This window comes from Ailuropoda melanoleuca, chromosome 6 (genome assembly GCF_002007445.2).
Source record: "Ailuropoda melanoleuca isolate Jingjing chromosome 6, ASM200744v2, whole genome shotgun sequence".
In the NCBI taxonomy this organism is placed as follows: Eukaryota; Metazoa; Chordata; class Mammalia; order Carnivora; family Ursidae; genus Ailuropoda; species Ailuropoda melanoleuca.
In genome coordinates this window covers 17,094,265-17,112,671 of record NC_048223.1, presented here as the reverse complement: position 1 = coordinate 17,112,671, position 18,407 = coordinate 17,094,265, and the positions used below count along the sequence as shown (strand labels likewise).

Below are 18,407 nucleotides of genomic sequence, written 5' to 3'. Positions count from 1 at the left end.
TTCCAATTTTCCCAGACTTTTACTGGGGCTCCACAGAGACCTCACAAACCTTATGGAGCTAGCAACCAAACGCCCAGACGTTAGTAAGCCTGAGGAATGGGAAAGCCATCTCATACTAATTTAAAACACAACCCAAAAGCCCAACAGATACCAGGTTTGGTAAAATGCCTGAAAGTGCTTGGGATGTGGGCAATTTGGGCTTTAGAGTAAAAACTGGAGGCAAACCTGTAACTCCGAGAGCGGTGGTGCACTGCTAGCCCAGAGAGTGAATCTTCGGTCACCGGTCTCCATGTCCCACATGGATACCTCATTGTTGCCCTGCACAGCTAAGGGAAACACAGGCCAGAACCATTACTGAGAGCAGAGCTTCCACATCTTGGTAGATAATCCAAGTCAGCCTGTACCTCTTTCCATTTTTCTGATTCTGCAAAAAATGTTCACTCTACTTTTAAATAACACTGTGATGCTGTCACCAGACTGGAAGACAAAAAATATTTTTAATAAACTACCAGTAAATATTTACGGATATACAACACAGTGAAGAAACTGTGGGGCAGAAAGTTGAATCCTAAATAGATTCTACCCTCAAGAAACCCACAGTCTAGAAGTAGAGAAAAAGATATATAAAAGATAAGCGCGCACAGAGAACTACAGAGTTCCACCTGAACTCAAGGAAAAGATCCCATCCAGTTGGCAAGAATCACGGTCACCTCATGGAGATGTTTTCACTGGGACTGAAAGAACAAGTAGAGCTGGGCAGATACAGTAAGTCATTTTAGGCAGAAAGAATGTTTCGTGTTCTTTGGGAAAATAATTACTGTGACGCACATCTGTGACAGGGAGGGGTGGGAGAGGAAGGCAGGGGAAGAGTATAGAAAAAGGAAACTGTAAGCCTAAGAAAGACATTATCCCTTAGTTACTTTTGAGCAGGGGAGTGACAATACTTCATTCCTTCATTAATATTTACTGAACCAACAATGTTTACTATGAGCTCATATCTGTCCCAGATGCTGAGATGAGGCAAAAAAAAATTGTTTCATGGAACTTACATTCTAAATGGGGGACAATAAACCAAAAAAATGCAAAGGCCCTGAATCAGGAATGTGCTTAGTTTAACGAGTAAGCCAGAAGGCCCCCATGGCTGGGGCAGCCTGAGCATGGGAGAGGGGCAGGAAAAGCACAGGAGGGCTGGCCACATTCCACTCACAATCCAAGGCTTCTCCGTGGGGGCCACATCAACAGGCTGCTGTGCCCTCTGGCCTCTACATGGGTTGGGCCTATGGTAAACTAAACCCCCCCCCAAATAAGTAGGTCCTAATTTCCAGAGACTATAAATGTTACCTTATGTTGTACAGTGACTTTGCAGATATGATTAAATTAAGGGCCTTGAGATGGGATTTTCCTGGGTTGTCCAGGTGAGCCCTAAATGCAATCCCAGTGTCCTTAGAAGAGGGAGGCAGACTTGACATCAGAAGACGAAGGGACAATGGAGCAAGATGCTGTGGTGGTAGCTCTGAAGATGGAAGAAGGGGCCACGAGCCAAGGCAAGCAGCTGCAGAAGCAGGAAAAGGCAAGGGAATGGATTCTCCCCTAGACCCTGCAGGGGTAATGTGGCCCTGCTGCCACCTTGAATTTCACTCAGCAAAACTCATTTCAAAGTTCTGGCCTCCAAAACTGTTTGTTAGAGAATAAATGTGTGTTGTTTTAAGCTGCCAACTTTGTGGTAATTTATTACACCTAAGAATAAAATGGTCCTAGGAAACTAATACAGGCCTACCAAAGCCACAGTAGGAGACCAAAGGGATAGATGAATGTCTGTCTCATCTCAGGCTGTGTCCCCTCGTGTCAAAAATCACTGCTCCTTTCAAGGTGGCCCTCTCTACGCAACTTCTCTGCAAACTCTAGTAACCATTCCCTCCCCTCCTGTCTTCTGATACCAGCCCCATTTCATTGTGCTTTTATGATACCTCTACACCTGCACTTCCATCAGCAGTTCCTTTGAAAATAAATCCTCAAATTCTCCTACCTCAGGTATGCCATCGGTTTCCTGTTGGAACCCTGACCCATAAAAAAAGGTCAGACAGGTAGCAGGTAGCAGATCCCCATTAAGCCTCTGGGTCATAGTGGTGAGTCTGGCTATGACTTGGAATGGGAAGGTACTGAGCAGCAGAAAGAACCGTCTTAAGAAGTAAGGATTAAAGCAGGGAGTTACAAGCACATTGTATTAATAGGGACAAGAGATTATGGTGGTTTGGATAAGGGAACAGTGATGGAAATAGTAAATAGTAAAAAGTGGTCAGATTCTGAATATCTTAGGACCATACAGGATTGGCTGATGGACTAGAAGGAAGATGAGAGAAGAATCAAGGACACCACCAGGCTTCTTCCTGAGCACCTCGCATAAAAGAGCTGTCATTTACTGGGACAATGCTGGGGGAAGAACGGTTTTGGCTGGGGGAAGAACGGTTTTGTCTCGGGGTAAGGAAAAGATAATAAATTTGAAATGACAGTGAGATAGCGGTGGTAGGAAGTTCCATCATCAGAACAAAACAAAATCAAGCATTTGGTTCACACATAAAATAAAAACGAGTCTTGGCAGTATTATGCACTTTCAAAAAAAATACCTCAACACCTGAAAGCCAGCCCTCCATTTTACCTGCAATCACCCAGGACTGATACAGAGGGTGCATTGAGAGGCGTCTGATTCGAGCCCTGGAAGGATGACAGTGACTGGAAATTGGCAACTGGAACCTCATGTCCCAACAAGCCATAGTACCACTGCTTGTACCTTAAAGGAAAAAAAAAGTCAAAAAGATTACCATATAATGATTAAAGCTGCATTTATACAAATGATCAAGCTGCATTTATATAAATAATAAATACCATTAGATTTGTGTGAATGTATTTTATTCATTCTTTGCTCTCATGAAGCTGTCTCCCCGGTGTCACATGGCATTTCTAGTTGTTAGGATATAAAGTGTTCATCACAATGCTACTACATAACTGTCTAATAAATGTAAACTGAAAATGAATAATTCATCAATTACACTGTATTAATTACCAAAGGCATGCACAAAAACAAAAGGTCTAGAGAAGATATAAACTGCATTTGATAGGTCAAAATGTTCAGAACGCCTTAAACCAGCAACGAAGTTTTCCCGGCGTTCGGTGTCCACTCTGCCAGCCCCACGGTGGCAGCAGCTTTGTAGCTATCATCAGCCTGCCATCATTGCCATGTGCCCTCTTCTCAAACACTCTGGAACCAGGTATGGGTATCCAATCACAGCAGAAACTGGAGTGAGTACCTGCACGTCGGCCCATGACAAACCCCAGAGAGAAGCCCCCCATCCCCAAAGAATAATGCCAACCCTGACGCTGAACAGCTGCTCCTGACAGAGGCACAGAGCGTCTTCTTGGACTGCTCTCCATTTCCAATGGAGCTACTAGGAGTGTGAAAAGGCCAAAGGGCAACAGGGTCCCTCTGTCATCCTGCCCCACTACAGGACAATGGCTCAGACAGCCGTAGGAAGTTTGGCTGCCCTCAAAGCTGATCAGGGTACCTGAGAGCCATCACTGCCATTTACTAAGTTGCTCACAGTTTCATATCTACTCATAGGCCTGGCATCACATCTTCCTATACCTGTACAGTTTGTTCACACATAAGGCAAACACAATGTATTCGATTATAAACTATATAAAAAGAAATAAAGGAAAGGGCAGATACTTAATAATGTCATAAATGTACGTTAGGGAATCTAGAAACCAAATTCAAGTACAACAGATTATAATTCTTCAAAAGTATGCCAAATGGGAAAAAGTGAGATGTGATACATTCTCAAGGGGCAGGTTCAAAGCCTTTATGGGGGCCAAATGTGAAACTAAAACAGAGGAAAGCAGCCACAAGCCCACGTGGTACTCCTTCAGCCTTTGAGAAAGGGAGGCAGGGAGGAATAACGGCAAGAAACCGCTGTTTAGGTCTTCTCCAGTACCAAGCCCCATGACAGATGCTTTTACCTCATTAAATCCTCAAAACAGCCCTTGAAATGATTAGCCCCATTTGAAGATGAGGAGCCTAAGACTCAGTTATGCAGCTTGCCTGGGGTTACTGGAATTTGAAATCAAGTCTGCCCAAACTCAAATACTCTCATCCATAAACCAAGCCTCCTGCTTCCCTGGCAGGATAACAGAATGTCACTAAATCCGATCACTACGATGATTATGAAGAGGCTCATTTTTTTTTTTTTTAAAGATTTTATTTATTTATTTGACAGAGATAGAGACAGCCAGTGAGAGAGGGAACACACAGGGGGAGTGGGAGAGGAAGAAGCAGGCTCCCAGCTGAGGGAGCCTGATGTGGGGCTTGATCCCATAACGCCAGGATCACGCCCTGAGCCGAAGGCAGACGCTTAACGACTGCGCCACTCAGGCGCCCCATGAAGAGGCTCATTTAAGAACAAAGAGAAAAAGGAAACTTTTATGCATTGGGATACCGCTATCTTTCAAATCGTTTTTTTAATGAAAAAAATTAAATTGCAAGTGATTGTAATATAATAATCATTTAAAAAAGGAGATGGGGAGAGTGCCTCAGTTTTGGCTCAGGTCACGATCTCAGGGTTGTGAGACTGAGCACCATGTCGGGCTCTGAGCTGAGCGTGGAGCCTGCTTGGGATTCTGCCTCTCTCTCTCTCTCCCTCCCCTACCCCCAAAAAAAGATGAGAAAAAATTACCAGTGAAGAAAAAGGAAAAAACTTTCACAAGAAAGCAATTCCAGATATTAGTGGTATTCACAACCCAGTCAATGACTTGAAAGTCAGCTCACCAATGCAGAGCCAGCACTGGTGAATATCCACAGCAAAGGAAGTGATGAGGCCTGACTTCAGATCATGTTTTAGTGTCCATGCATTGCTTGAAGACCTGAGGTCCCAACCAACTAGAGAGCCATTCACAGTGGCATAGGCCAGAACGGACTGTGCCCCGGAGTTGAAGTGATGCATATCCACAACACAGCCATCATCCTTCTGGTCTAGAATTCTAAAGAAATACACAAAGCAAAAGGTAGAGATTTTTCTAGTCACCGAAAACATAGCACAAGCCTCTATCTAAGATGAATTTATATTCTAACCACAGTCAAGAAATAACAAGTCTGACCCATCAAGTCAATGATACCTGGGGTATTTTTTAAAATAATTTCAGACTTACAGAAGAGTTGCAAAAGCAGTACAGAGAATTCTTGTATGGCTTTCACCCAGCTTCCCCTCATGTTGATACCCTATATAACCATGGAAAATTTATCAAAACTAAGAAATTAATCTTGGTACAATACTAGTAAAATATAGAACATAATCGGATATTATTAGCTTTCCACTCATGTCCTTTTGCTGTTCCAGGATCCAAAACAAGATACCACATGGCATTTAGCCGTCGTGTCTCTATCTGACCCTAGTCTTTGTCTTTCCTGATTGTGACATTTTTCAAGACTACTCGTTATTTTATAGAATGTCCCTCTATTTGGGTTTGCCTCGTGTGTTGTCAAAGAGAGACTCAGTTTATGCCTTGTTGGAAAACCACGAAATAACATCCTTCTCAGTGCATTTATGAGGAAGTACCTGATATTAATTAGAACATATTAGTGGTGATGTTAACCTTAATCATTTGGCTAAGGTGGTGTCTACCAAGATTCTCCACTGTAAAATTATTTTTCTATTTATAACTACTCAATCTTTGGGGCAAATACTTTTGAGACCAGGTACAAATCCTGTTTCTGCTTAAAGTTTTGTCAACAAATTTTAGGATCCTTTGATAGATCATACCTGTGGTGTTCTAATGGTGACTATTTCCCTCATTTCTTACATAATTATTGATTAGAATTTTTCTATAAAAAAGAACTGTCACTTTTTCCCCCATTAATTTATCTATTTATTTAGTTATTTATATCAGTATGGACTCATGGATATTTATTTTATTCTCTGAGTTGCAACCCAATACTATTATTATTGTTTTGTTGCTCAAGCTGGGCCACAGGAAGCTCTCTCAGGTTGGCTCCAATGCCCTTTCAGTGTGCTTTGTTGAACCACTTCCTAACTTTCTGGCATCACGAGATACTCAAGACTCATCTTGTATTTTCACTGCCTAGCCCTGGAATGAACCAGTTCTCCAAGGAGTCCTGGTTCCTCTTGTGGGAGAATGGTATTTAAAGATTTCTTTATTAGAGAGAGAGAGCACACAAACATTGGGGGAGAGCACAGAGGGAGAGAGAGAGAAAGAGAGAGAATATCAAGCATCCTGCTGAGCGCAGAGCCTGATACTGGGCTCAATCCCATGACCCTGAAGATCGTGACCTGAGCTGAAATCAAGAGTCGGACGCTCAAGTGACTGAGCCACCCAGGTGCCCGGGAGAATGGTGTTTAAAAACCAAGGTCTGTGTGCTCAGTGTTCATTGCTATGGGGGCAGGGGGGTCCCTGGGGGTCCCTGCTCCAGTCTCTTTCAATGGCCAGAGCTAGAAAATATGTATACGACACCTCATACCTACACCCATTCTGTACTTCCGTATCTTTGTATGTGTATGTGTGCATATGTATACAAATATACACACACACACACACACATATATGCATATACATGTATCATGAGTCCATACTGATAGTGAGTCCATATTGATATCTGCCTGGCACCAGGGTTCATTCTAGCCATCCCCTTTTCATATTTGTAATATGAATTTCTTCTTTCTTCAGCAGTGAGAAATCTGGCTCTCATTACCTACATATTTACCTATTGTTCAACCTTAATATACAACTAAAGTAATTTTGGAGTTGATAAACCATATTCCTGTGAAAAACAACCAACTAGAACATAGTGTTTAAGTTCAGTTCCTTCTGTCATTTGCCTTGCAGTGTCCAATTAAACCACAGTCTTCCAAAGGTATTAGGGTGGCTTGTTTATTGCCCACACTCTTCAAAGTGACTATAAGCTTCACCTATATAATAAGTAGACTGATTTGTCATAGACTGCATTCTAGCTTTCATCCTGTATCTGGGTTTATTTTTTTTTTTAATTTAGAGTAAAATTCACTCTTTGTGGTATCCAGTTCTGTGCGTTACGACAGATGCACAGCCATGGATCTTCTACCACAGAACCACAAAGAACAAGTCCACACCCCAAAAATTATCTTGTGCAGCCCCTTTGTAGTCAACTCCTACCCCATCCCCAACCTGTGACTACCACTGATCTCAATTCCTCCCTCATTGGAAACACACAATAAATAGCCTTTTGGGTCTGACTTCTTTCATTAGCAAAAAGGATTTAGGATTCATTGGTTGTTGCATTAATCAATAGTTTATTCCTTTCATTACTGATAATAAAAGTAGTAAGATAACACTGATTCCTTTTTATGTACTATTCCATTATATGAGTATGCCTATTTTCTTCAAGCTGAGGCATTTTTAAACTAAAAAGAATTGATAAACATATTGGCCAGCCTCCCTGACCAGCATATGTCATGCTTTTGCAGCATACACTATTTTAGTTTTATCTCTTAGATCAGGAGTCAGCAAACATTTTTTGTAACGAGCCAGACAGTAAATATTTCAGGCTTTGCAAGTCACATATCTCTACTGCATATTCATTTTTTTACAATCTTTTAAAAACGCAAAAATCATTCTTAGCTTATGAGCCATACTGCAGGCTATAGTTTGCTGACCTCTGTGTCTTAGATAAACAACTATATTTGCAAACATTCTAATAATGACTGTATTTCCCCTAGAGGGATGATGAAAAGTCCAAATGCCAAATAAAATGTGAAAAGGTGCTATAAATTCTAATTATTAAGAGGCATGACGAGAGTCAATCTGACTGAAAGAAGCAAACTTAAAAAAAAAAGACTCATGGCAAGGTTTCTTTGGAGCAACTGCTATCAGGCAGAGTGAAATCTACTAAACGTTCTGGCACAATCTCTCAATCTACATATCAATGTTTGCTTAGGGTAAAGACAATAACATTCATAGTGGAAAGTGCTATCAGCTGCGAGGTACCTATGGGAGGAATGTGCATGTCTGTGTGTGTGTCCTAACAGCACGGCTATCACAGAACACAATCTGCCAACAGCTGTTGGTTAAGTTCCATGGAACTCAACAGTTACACTGTTACACAGTCATCCTCTGCTGAAACAATTTTAAAGAAAACTGGCAGGTATTTTTTAGTTAAAAACAATATGTAATATGACCTAGACAAAAGCTGCCCAAATCTGTTCAGTATATGTGTTAAACATAATGCATATTTTTAATTGTAAGGGCAAAACAAAATTATAAACAATAAAATAACATAAACAATAAAATCCTAGATGATCCAACATACATCCTTTCCCTCCTTAGCTGCCCCAACCGCTGTGTCTTATAATCCATGTAAGTATAAAAATCTGCTCACTCTGCTTTCTTCCTGTGGGATCTACTCCCTCCGCCTGCCATGCCCTTCTCGACCACCCTGCTATGTCAGGCTAACTTACATCTCTGGTCTCCCCTCCCCCAGGCCTTCTTCCCTATGGCGGGCACGCTGGCTCCCCCGTCCCTGTAACATGGGCACATTATCACACTGCAGCTGGAATCATCTGTTAACTGGTCTGTTCTTCCATTAGGCTGTAGCATCTTAGCCTAATATATCTTATTATATTTGGCATCCTTGCTGTGTAGCACATACTGGTCAGTTGAAAACTTGTTCTGCTTTATCTTTAAACATTTTACCCTGTGTTTAATCTGTGGGCAAGCACAATTTATATGAAGTAAAGGAAATTCTCAGATAAAACCAGCCAGTATTTCGTTTTACAATGATAAGCAAATCATTTGACTAAAAGCAGCACTCCATGTTCCTTCCCATCAACTTCAGACATTTTAATGCCAAGTGACAAAATGCTGACAACATTTTGAGTTTTCTTTAATGAAGAACATTCACATTCTCAAAATCAGCCAGCCAGAATTATGCTTTTTGTAGTTGAGACAGAAGATGCAACTGATAATTAGGTTATTCAGATTCCAGACTGGGATGAGCCACAAGTTCAAAGCCGCCCTTCTGACCTTTGGCAGAAAGAAGAGAGGCAGACATGGCTTTCTGAAACTAACTGCGTCTGACAGATATGAGCTGAAACACAGTTTTATTTATTATTTATTTCATGTGCTAAAACAAAGTACAAACCCCTCAGTTGATCCAAACTACACTGGCAAGGTAGGATTAAATTATCCTGGTGCACTAAATGCAGTTAAAAAAACACAAAAGATAGATACCTGCTTTGCAGAGGCTGAATCTTAGGAGACTTGGGCAGCTTAGAAGCTTCAATCGCAAGAAGCTGGACAGCACAGTTGTCAGACGCAATGGCTAAGTAGTGGGACCCCTGGCAGAATGTAAGCGTCTTGACATGTCCTCCAATTCGGTTGTACGTAAGAGTAGATCTGCACAAAAGAAAACAACGCATTTCTGCAAGGGCCACAAGAGCATTATTATTGCTATTATTCAATAAATATCCACATGGCTATTGAGCAACAAAATTACTACTTTGAGGTCTGTTTTACCTAGACTCCTGCTCAAAAGCATTGGCACAAAATCAACTTTTCATATTTTCAAATGGCCATCCCCACACACTTCTCTCCTGTCACACAAGAACTGTCCATCCTTTCCAACTGGAGCTCCCATTCTTATTGCCCTCATCCAGCTTTCCTTTCACTCTTGCAATACCTTAAGCCCTATTCTTGCCCTATTCTGCAATTCCTGGGATGCAGCCTGACGCAGCAGGAAAAGCACTGGCTTTGGAATGAAAGACCCTAGTTCCAGCACCGACCACCCATATGACCTTGGTCAAGCCACTTACTCTGCTGTGTATCAGTTTACTCATCGACAAAGCAGGACTGCCCTAACTTCTCTACTTGGAACACAGTGGAGCTCAAATAATAAGTAAATAATAAAACACTCATAAATGCAAAATATTTATTATAATATTCAGTCATTCTCACACACATACTGACGTCTCAAGCTACTTCCCTTTCTCAAATTCACTGCCAAACTTCTTGAATAGATGAACTACACAGGGTGCCTCCCATGATCACCAATTCCCTTTCAATACCTTCAGTACCTCCTTCATAAGATGCATACTCATCCTTCTACAGGGCCATACTTCTGAAAGATCACAAGCCCCTAATCACCAAATTTATTCATCTCCATCTTTTCTATTTGTTTCATTTTATTATACAAGCTAATACATACTATAAAAAATTATCAAAACTACAGAAAAGAATAGGGAAAAGTAAAAACATTTATAATTCTACGACCCAGAAACACTATTAACATTTTGTTATATAACCTACCAAAGGGTTTTCTATGCATATTACAGTATATTCATATTTGCTTTTTAAATAAATATGGAATATGTTGTATTTTTTTATTAATCATTATTCTTTAGTTTACTTTTTCTTTTTTTTTTTCGTTTAAAGATTTTATTTATTTATTTGACAGAGATAGAGACAGCCAGCGAGAGAGGGAACACAAGCAGGGGGAGTGGGAGAGGAAGAAGCAGGCTCAAAGCGGAGGAGCCTGACATGGGGCTGGATCCCATAATGCTGGGATCACGCCCTGAGCCAAAGGCAGACGCTTAACCGCCACGCCACCCAGGCGCCCCTCTAGTTTACTTTTTCTTAATCACAGCTTTGTTGGGACATGATACCGTAAGGTATAATATTTTACAGTGTATAATTCCATGACTTTCAGTATGTTAACAGAATTTTGCATAAATCATCAGTGTCTGATTCTATATTTTCATCATTCCTAAGAAACCCAAAAAGGAAACCTCACATCCATTAGCATTCACTCATTTTCCTCTCCTGCCAGCCCCCGGAAACAGATTTGCTTAAGTTTTCTATGAATTTGCCCATTCTGGAGATTTCTTTGAACACAGTCATATAATATGTTGCCTTTTGTATCTGGCTTCTTTCACTTAACATAGTGTTTTCAGGGTTCATCCATTCCTTTTTACAGCCAAGTATTATTCCTTTCTGTGGAATACCACATTTTCTTTATCCATACATCAGCTGATGAACATTTCTGCTGTTTCTGCCTTTTAGCTATTATGAATAATGCTGCTGTAAGTGTTTGTGTGTAAGTCTTTGGACACACTTAAACATAGTGCCTACAGGGACCCAACCAATATGGGAGTCAGGAGAAAAAGGAATACCAGTACTGCACAGTCTCTTGCATTTGTTTGCTCTATCTCTCCCTCTAACATTGAGATATAATTTACCTATCATGAAATTCACTCTTTTAAAGAGACTGATAGTGTAGTCACTAAGTTTTGTAACCATTACCATTACATAATTCAAGAATCTTTATACCACCCCAAAAAGAGACCCTGTACCCGTCAGCAGTCACTCCCCAATCCTCCATTCCCCCAGCTCCTGCCAACTATAGATAGTCCTTGACTCACAGTTTTTCAACTTCATGATAGTATAAAAGCAACAGCCATTCAGTTGAAACTGTACTTCAAACTTCGAATTTGATCTTTTCCCTGCTAGTGACACACCATACAATTAGCTCACCAGCAGCAGTGAGCCACAGCTCCCAGGCAGCCACGTGATCGCAAGGGTAAAAAAACAACACACTTACAACCATTATGAACCCCTACAACTGTTCTGTTTTTCTTTTGGTATTCAATAAATTACATGAGATATTCAACGCTTTATTATAAAATGGGCTTTGTGTTAAATAATTTTGCCCAACTGTAGGCTCATGTAGGCTTAGCACATTGGCTAAGCTATGGTGTTTGGTAGGTTAGGTGTATTGAATGCATTTTTGACTTGAGGTATTTTCAACTTACAATGGTTTTATCATGACATAACCCCATCATAAATCAAGGAAGATCTGTACTAATCTACTTTCGCTGTCTCTGTGGGTTTGCCTATTCCAGACATTTCATATAAATGGAATCATACAATATGCTAGCTGATCTCTGAATTGGGCTGCTTTCACTTAGCATGTCTTCAAGGTTTATCCATGTTGTAGCATGTGTATTTCACTCTTTTTTGTGGCTAAATAATAACTCCATTGTATGGAGGATACACCACATTCTGTTTGTCCACTCAACAGCTTACAGGCATTGTGGTTTCCACTCTTGGGCTATTATGCTGAATAATGCTGCTGTGAACACGTGTGTACAGATTTTTGTGTGAACAAATGTCTTCAACTGTCTTGGGGTTATACCTACGAGTGGAATCGAGGGGTCATTATTAGGTAACTCTGTGTTTAGCATTTGAGAAACTGCCAAAACTATTTTCCACAGTTACTGCACCATTTTACATTCCTACCAGCAACGTATAAAGGTACCAGTTTCTCCACATCCTCGCCAGCACTTGTTATTGTCTTTTTGATAGCAGCCACTCTAGTCGGTGCGAAATGTTATCTCAATACAGTTTTATTTGCATTTCCCTAGTGACTAATCATGTAGAACAGCTTTCTATATGTTTCCTGGTCCTCTGTGGAGAAACATCTATTTGAATCCACTATTTTTTAATTGTCCTTTTATTGTTGAGTTGAAAAAGCATATATACATATTCTGTATATTTATATTTACAAGTATTTCTCTCGTTCTGGGGATTGTCCTTTCACTTTTTTGACAGTGTCCTTTGAAGCATAAATGTCTGTAGTTTTGATGAAGTCTCACTTGTCTATTTTTTTCTTTTGTCACATGTGCTCTTGAGGTATATTTCAGAAACTCTTGCCATAAAGCAAATCTGGAAGTGTGAGTTCTCCATCTTTGTTCTTTCAAGAGTATTTTGGCTATTTAAGTCATCTGCATTTGTTTATGAATTTTAGAATCAGGGTGTCAATTTCTGCAGAAAGGCTGGTAATTTCATAGGGATTGCATTGAATGGGTACATCGATTTAGGGAGGACTGCCATCTTAACAATGTTAAGTATTCCATTAAATGAACACAGCATGAACGTAAGATGTATTTCCACTTATTTAGATCTTCTAAATTTCTTTCAATGATGTTTTTATGGTCTTCAATATACTATAGTTCTCAGTACTTTTTTGATAAATTTATTCATAAGTATTTTATTCTTTTTGATGCTATTGTAAATGGAATTGTTTTCTTAATTTCACCTTTAGATCACTGTTAGCACACAGAAATGCAATGTTTTATTTTATACACAAATACAGCATCATCTTGTATTCTGCAACTTTGCTGAACTCATTTGTTAGTTCTAAGAGGTCTTTCTTTTCATTGCTTAAGATACTCTATAAACAAAATTATGCTGTCTGCTAATTTAGTTTTACTTCTTCCTTTCTAAACTGTAGGCATTTTACTTCTTTTCCTTATCTAATTGCCCTAAAACCTCCAGGAAGTGGCAAAAGTGGACATCCTTATCCGGTTCCTCATCTCAGGGGGAAAGCTATTCAGTCTTTCACCATTAAGTATGATATCACAGTTATGGGTTTTTTGTAGATGTCCTTTATCAGTTCTCATCTATTACTAGATTGTTGAATTGTTTTTAATCATAAAACGGTGTAAGATTTTGTCAAATGCTTTCTGTTGAGATGAACACTTGGTCTTTATCCTTTGTTCTTTTAACAGGATATATTCCTTGATTGATTTTCGTATGTTGAACAGGTCTGCAGTCTTGGCATCAACTGAACTTGGTCATGGTCTACAATCATTTTAATATGCTGGACTCAGTTTACTAGTATGTAGTGTAGGATTTTTATGCTTATAATAATCACGGGTATTCGTGTATTGTTTTCTCTTGATGTATCTGTCTGGTTACAGCATCAGGTAATATTGGCCTTGCAGAATGAATTAGGTTTCCTCATCTGTTTTTTGGGAAGAGTTTTGAAAGATGAGTGTTATTTCATTAAATGTTTGGTAGAATTCACCATGAGGCCTGGGCTTTTCTTTGTGGGAATTTTTTTTAAATGACTAATTAAATCTTTTTGTTATAGGTCTATTCAGATTTTCTATTTCTTCTTGAGTCTTTTAAAGATTTTTATTTATTTGTTTGAGAGAGAGAGAGAGAGCGAGAGCAGAGCGAGAGAGCACAAGCAAGGGGGAGGGGCAGAGGGAGAGAAGGAGACTCCCCACTGAGCAGGGAGACAGGAGCCTAAGGCAGACACTCAACCAACTGAGCCACCCAGGTGCCCCTCTTCTTGAGTCTTTTGACAGCTTGTGTCTCTCTAGGAATTTGTTCATCTCATCTAGATTATTTGTTGACATACAATTGTTCCAGTATTTTTGTCATAATTCCTTTTATTACTACTTGTCATGTCAGTAGTAATGCCCCCTCTCTCATTCCTAATTTTAGTAATTTGAGTCCTCTCTCTTTTTTATATTGGTTACTGAAGAAAAAGTTTGACAATTTTGATCTTTCCAAAGAATATACTTTGCTTTTGTTGATTTTTCTTTATTTCCCCTTTAGTTTTTAGTATTTCCTTCCTTCTAGTTGCTTAGGGTTTACTTTGCTCTTCTTTTACTAGCTTCCTAAGGTTAAGGCTAAGTTATTGATTTAAGATCTTTCTTCTTTTTAAATATAGATGTTTACAGCTATAAATTTCTCTCTGAATACTCCTTTAGCTGCATTCCATAAGTTTTGGCATGTTGTGTTTTCATTTTCATTCATCTCAAAATATTCTCTAATTTCCCTTTGAACCACTGGTTATTTAGCCATGTGGTGCTTAATCTCCACATATTTGTCAATTTCTCAAACCTTTCTGTTACTGATATCTAGCTTCATTCCACTGTGGTTAGAGAACATACATGTTGATATGTTTCAATGCTTTTAAATTTACTGAGGCTTATTTTATGGCCTCATATATGGTTTAATCTGGAAAGTGTTCCATGTGCACTTGAAAAGAATTTGTATTCTGCTACTGTTGGGTGGAGTGTTCTATTAAAATCTTTAGATCTGGTTCATTTGTAGTGTTGATCAAATCTTCCATTTTCTTTGTTGATCTTATGCCTACTTGTTCTACCCATACTGAAAGCAGAGTATTCAAGTCTCAACTATTATTGAATTACCTTACTTTTCCCTTCAATTTTGTTAGTTTTTGCTTCATTTGGGGGATGTGTTATCAGTTACATGTGTTTGCAAATTGTTATGTTTTCCTGATGCACTGACTCTTCTATCATTATAAAACGTCCTTATTTATCTATAGTAGCAATTTTTGTCTTAAAGCTTATTTTGTCCAATATTAATATAGCTGCTCCAGCTCTCTTTTTGGTACTGTTTACATGGTGCATCCTTTTACTTTCAACCAACTTGTGCATTTGAATCTAAAGTGCATCTCTTATACATGGGCCATAGCAACATTTTTCTAAGCTATGTCTCCTGAGACAAGGGAAACAAAAGCAAAAATAAGCTATGGGGATTACATCAAAATAAAAAGTATCTGCACGGCAAAGGAAACAATCAACAAAACTAAAAGACAATCTACTGAATGGGAGAAGATATTTGCATATGACATATCTGCTAAAGGGTTAGCATCCAAAATATATAAAGACTTCTACAATTCAACACCAAAACCACAAATAATCCAATTAAAAAATAGGCAGAAGACATGAATAGACATTTTACCAAAGAAGACATACAGATGGCCAACAGACACATGAAAAGATGTTCAACATAACTCATCGTCAGGGAAATGCAAATCAAAACCACTATGAGATATCCCCTCATACCTGTCAGATGCCTAAAATCAAAAACACAAGAAACAACAAGTGTTGGTGAAGATGTGAAGAAAAAGGAACCCTCATACACTTTTGATGGGAATACAAACTGATGCAGCCACTGTGAAGAACAGTATGGAGGTTCCTCAAAAACTTAAAAATTGGATTACCCTACAATCCAGGAATTGCACTACTAGGTTTCTACCCACAGAATATGAAAACACTAATGCAAAAAGATATATACACCCCTACGTTTACTGCATTACTTGCAATAGCCAAAACATAGAAGTAGCCCAAGTGTCCATTGATAGATGAATGGATAGAGATGTGGTATATATACACAATGGAATATTACTCATTTCAAAGAATGAACTCTTGCCATTTGCAACGATATAGATGGATCTAAAGAGTACAATGCTAAGTGAAATAAGCCACTCAGAGTAAGACAAATACCACATGATATCATTCATATGTGCAATTTAAGAAACAAATGAACAAAGAAAAAAAGGGGACAAACCAAAAACACAGACTCTTAACTACAGAGAAGTGATGATTACAAGGGCGGGGGAATGGATGAAATAGGTAAAGGGGATTAAAAGTACATTTATCACAATGAGCACTGAGTAATATACTTCGAATTACTGAATCACTGTATTGTACACCTGAAACTAAGATAACACTGTATGTTAACTATACTGGAATTAAAAATTTTAAAACTGAATAAATAAATAAATAAATGAATGAATAAATAAAAATAGTGTGTGTCTCTGTAGACACCACATAAGTCACATCATTTTTTTATACTTTCTGCCAACACTGCCTTCTGATTACATTTATATGATTACCAATAAGGTAGGGCTTATGTTTGACATTTTGCTATTTGTTTTTTCTGCCTTGCACAGGTTTTGTTGTTACTGTTGTATTCCTCCACTACTGCCTTCTTTTGTGTTAAAAATATATTTTCTAGGGGCTCCTGGGTGGCACAGCGGTTAAACGTCGGCCTTCAGCTCAGGGCGTGATCCCTGCGATCTGGGATCTAGCCCCACATCAGGCTCTTCAGCTATGAGCCTGCTTCTTCCTCTCCCACTCCCCCTGCTTGTGCCCTCTCTCGCTGGCTGTCTCTATCTCTGTCGAATAAATAAATAAAATCTTTAAAAAAAAATATATATATATATATATATATATATATATATATTTTCTAGTATACCATTTTAATTTCTTTGTTGTTTCTTATACATGTTTTTGAAAGGTTTTTTCCAGTGGTTTCCCTGGGAAATACATTTGTTATCTAAAGATAATCAGATTAATACTAATTTCATTAATACACAAAAACTTTGCTTCAAAATCTCTCTGTTCCTTCCTCTCTCTTCTGTACTATTATTGTCACACAAATTCTATATTTATATACTACAAGCCCATAGACACAGTTTTATAATTATTTATGTGATCATCTTTTAAATAAGACAACAGGCTATAAAAGAGTTATAAAAATAATTTGTACTGTCTTTTATATTTACCTTTATCAGTGTTCTTTGTTTTTTCATGTGGATTCAAGTTACTGTCTCATGTCCTTTCCTTTCAGCACAAAAAACCTTTAAGTATTTCATTTAGGGAAAATCTCCTAGTAATAAATTCCCTGTTTTTAATGACCTCTCCTTTGTTTTTGGAGGACAATTCTGCTGCATATAGCATTTTCAGTTGACAGTCTTTTCAACACTTCGAATATGTCATCTCACTGACTTCCAGTCTCCATCATTTTGATGAAATGTCAGCTATTAATCTTATTAAGGATCCCCTGTATGCAATAAGTCCCTTTTCTCTCACTGCTTTCAAGATTCTGTCTTTCAACAGTTTGCTCATCTTGTGTCAAGTATGGCTCTCTTTGATTTTCATCCTACTTGGAGTTCACTGAGCTGCTTAAACATGCAGATTAAAGTTTTCCACCAAATCTGGGGAGTTCTTAGCCAGTGATTCTTCATATACTCTTTCTCCTCCTTTTTCTCTCTCCTCACCTTCCGGGACTCCTACTATGTGTATCTTAGCACATGTGATGGTGTTCTGCACACCTATGAAGCTCTGTTCATTTTTCTTTACTCTTTTTTAGTTTTTATACCTCTGACTGAATAATGTCAACTGATCAACCCTCAGCTGATTTTTTCTCTTGCCAGCTGAAATCCGTTCAGCCTTTCTTGTGAATTTTTCATTTATTTCACTTATTTCATTATTTCAGTTATTTCACTTTTCAACTCCAGAATTTCTATCGATCACTTCTCTTTATTGATATGGATATTTGGAGACATTTTCTTAATTTACTTTTAATTCTTTAAACATGGTTTCTTCAATTCTTTGAAAATATTTTTAATAGCTAATTTAAAATCTTTGTCTAGTAAGTCCAATATCTGGGATTACGGAGGAATAGCTTCCATTGACTGCTTTTTTTTCCTGTATATAAACCATACTTCCCTGTTTCTTTTCCTGACCTGCAATTTTTTGTTCAAAACTAGATATTCTAATATGCCAATTTTGGAAATAATATTCCAAAGCTATTGCTGTTTATTTAGTGACTCCTCTTGGATTAATTCTCTAAAGTCCATATTCTTTCTCATGTCTAGCCACTAAAGTCTTTGTTCAGTTAACTCAGTGGTCGGCTAATGACTACACAGACATTTCCTTTCCTTACATGCCTTGAAATGAAAAGCATTCTAGCCTTTGCTGAGG

At 38.6% G+C, this 18,407-nt stretch overlaps 1 protein-coding gene across 3 annotated transcripts in view; it reads right to left on the bottom strand.

The window, feature by feature from the left end:
* PIK3R4 (phosphoinositide-3-kinase regulatory subunit 4) overlaps positions 1-18,407 on the bottom strand; it is a 74,175-nt gene that overhangs the window by 2,125 nt on the left and 53,643 nt on the right. For all 3 annotated transcript variants that reach the window (XM_011235410.3, XM_019808464.2, XM_019808465.2), the window contains 4 exons: positions 9,271-9,435; positions 4,820-5,031; positions 2,657-2,788; positions 226-326 (listed from right to left, as the gene is read on the bottom strand). In XM_011235410.3, the coding sequence (XP_011233712.1) occupies positions 226-326; positions 2,657-2,788; positions 4,820-5,031; positions 9,271-9,435 (610 nt within the window). The remainder of the gene's footprint in view (positions 1-225; positions 327-2,656; positions 2,789-4,819; positions 5,032-9,270; positions 9,436-18,407) is intronic.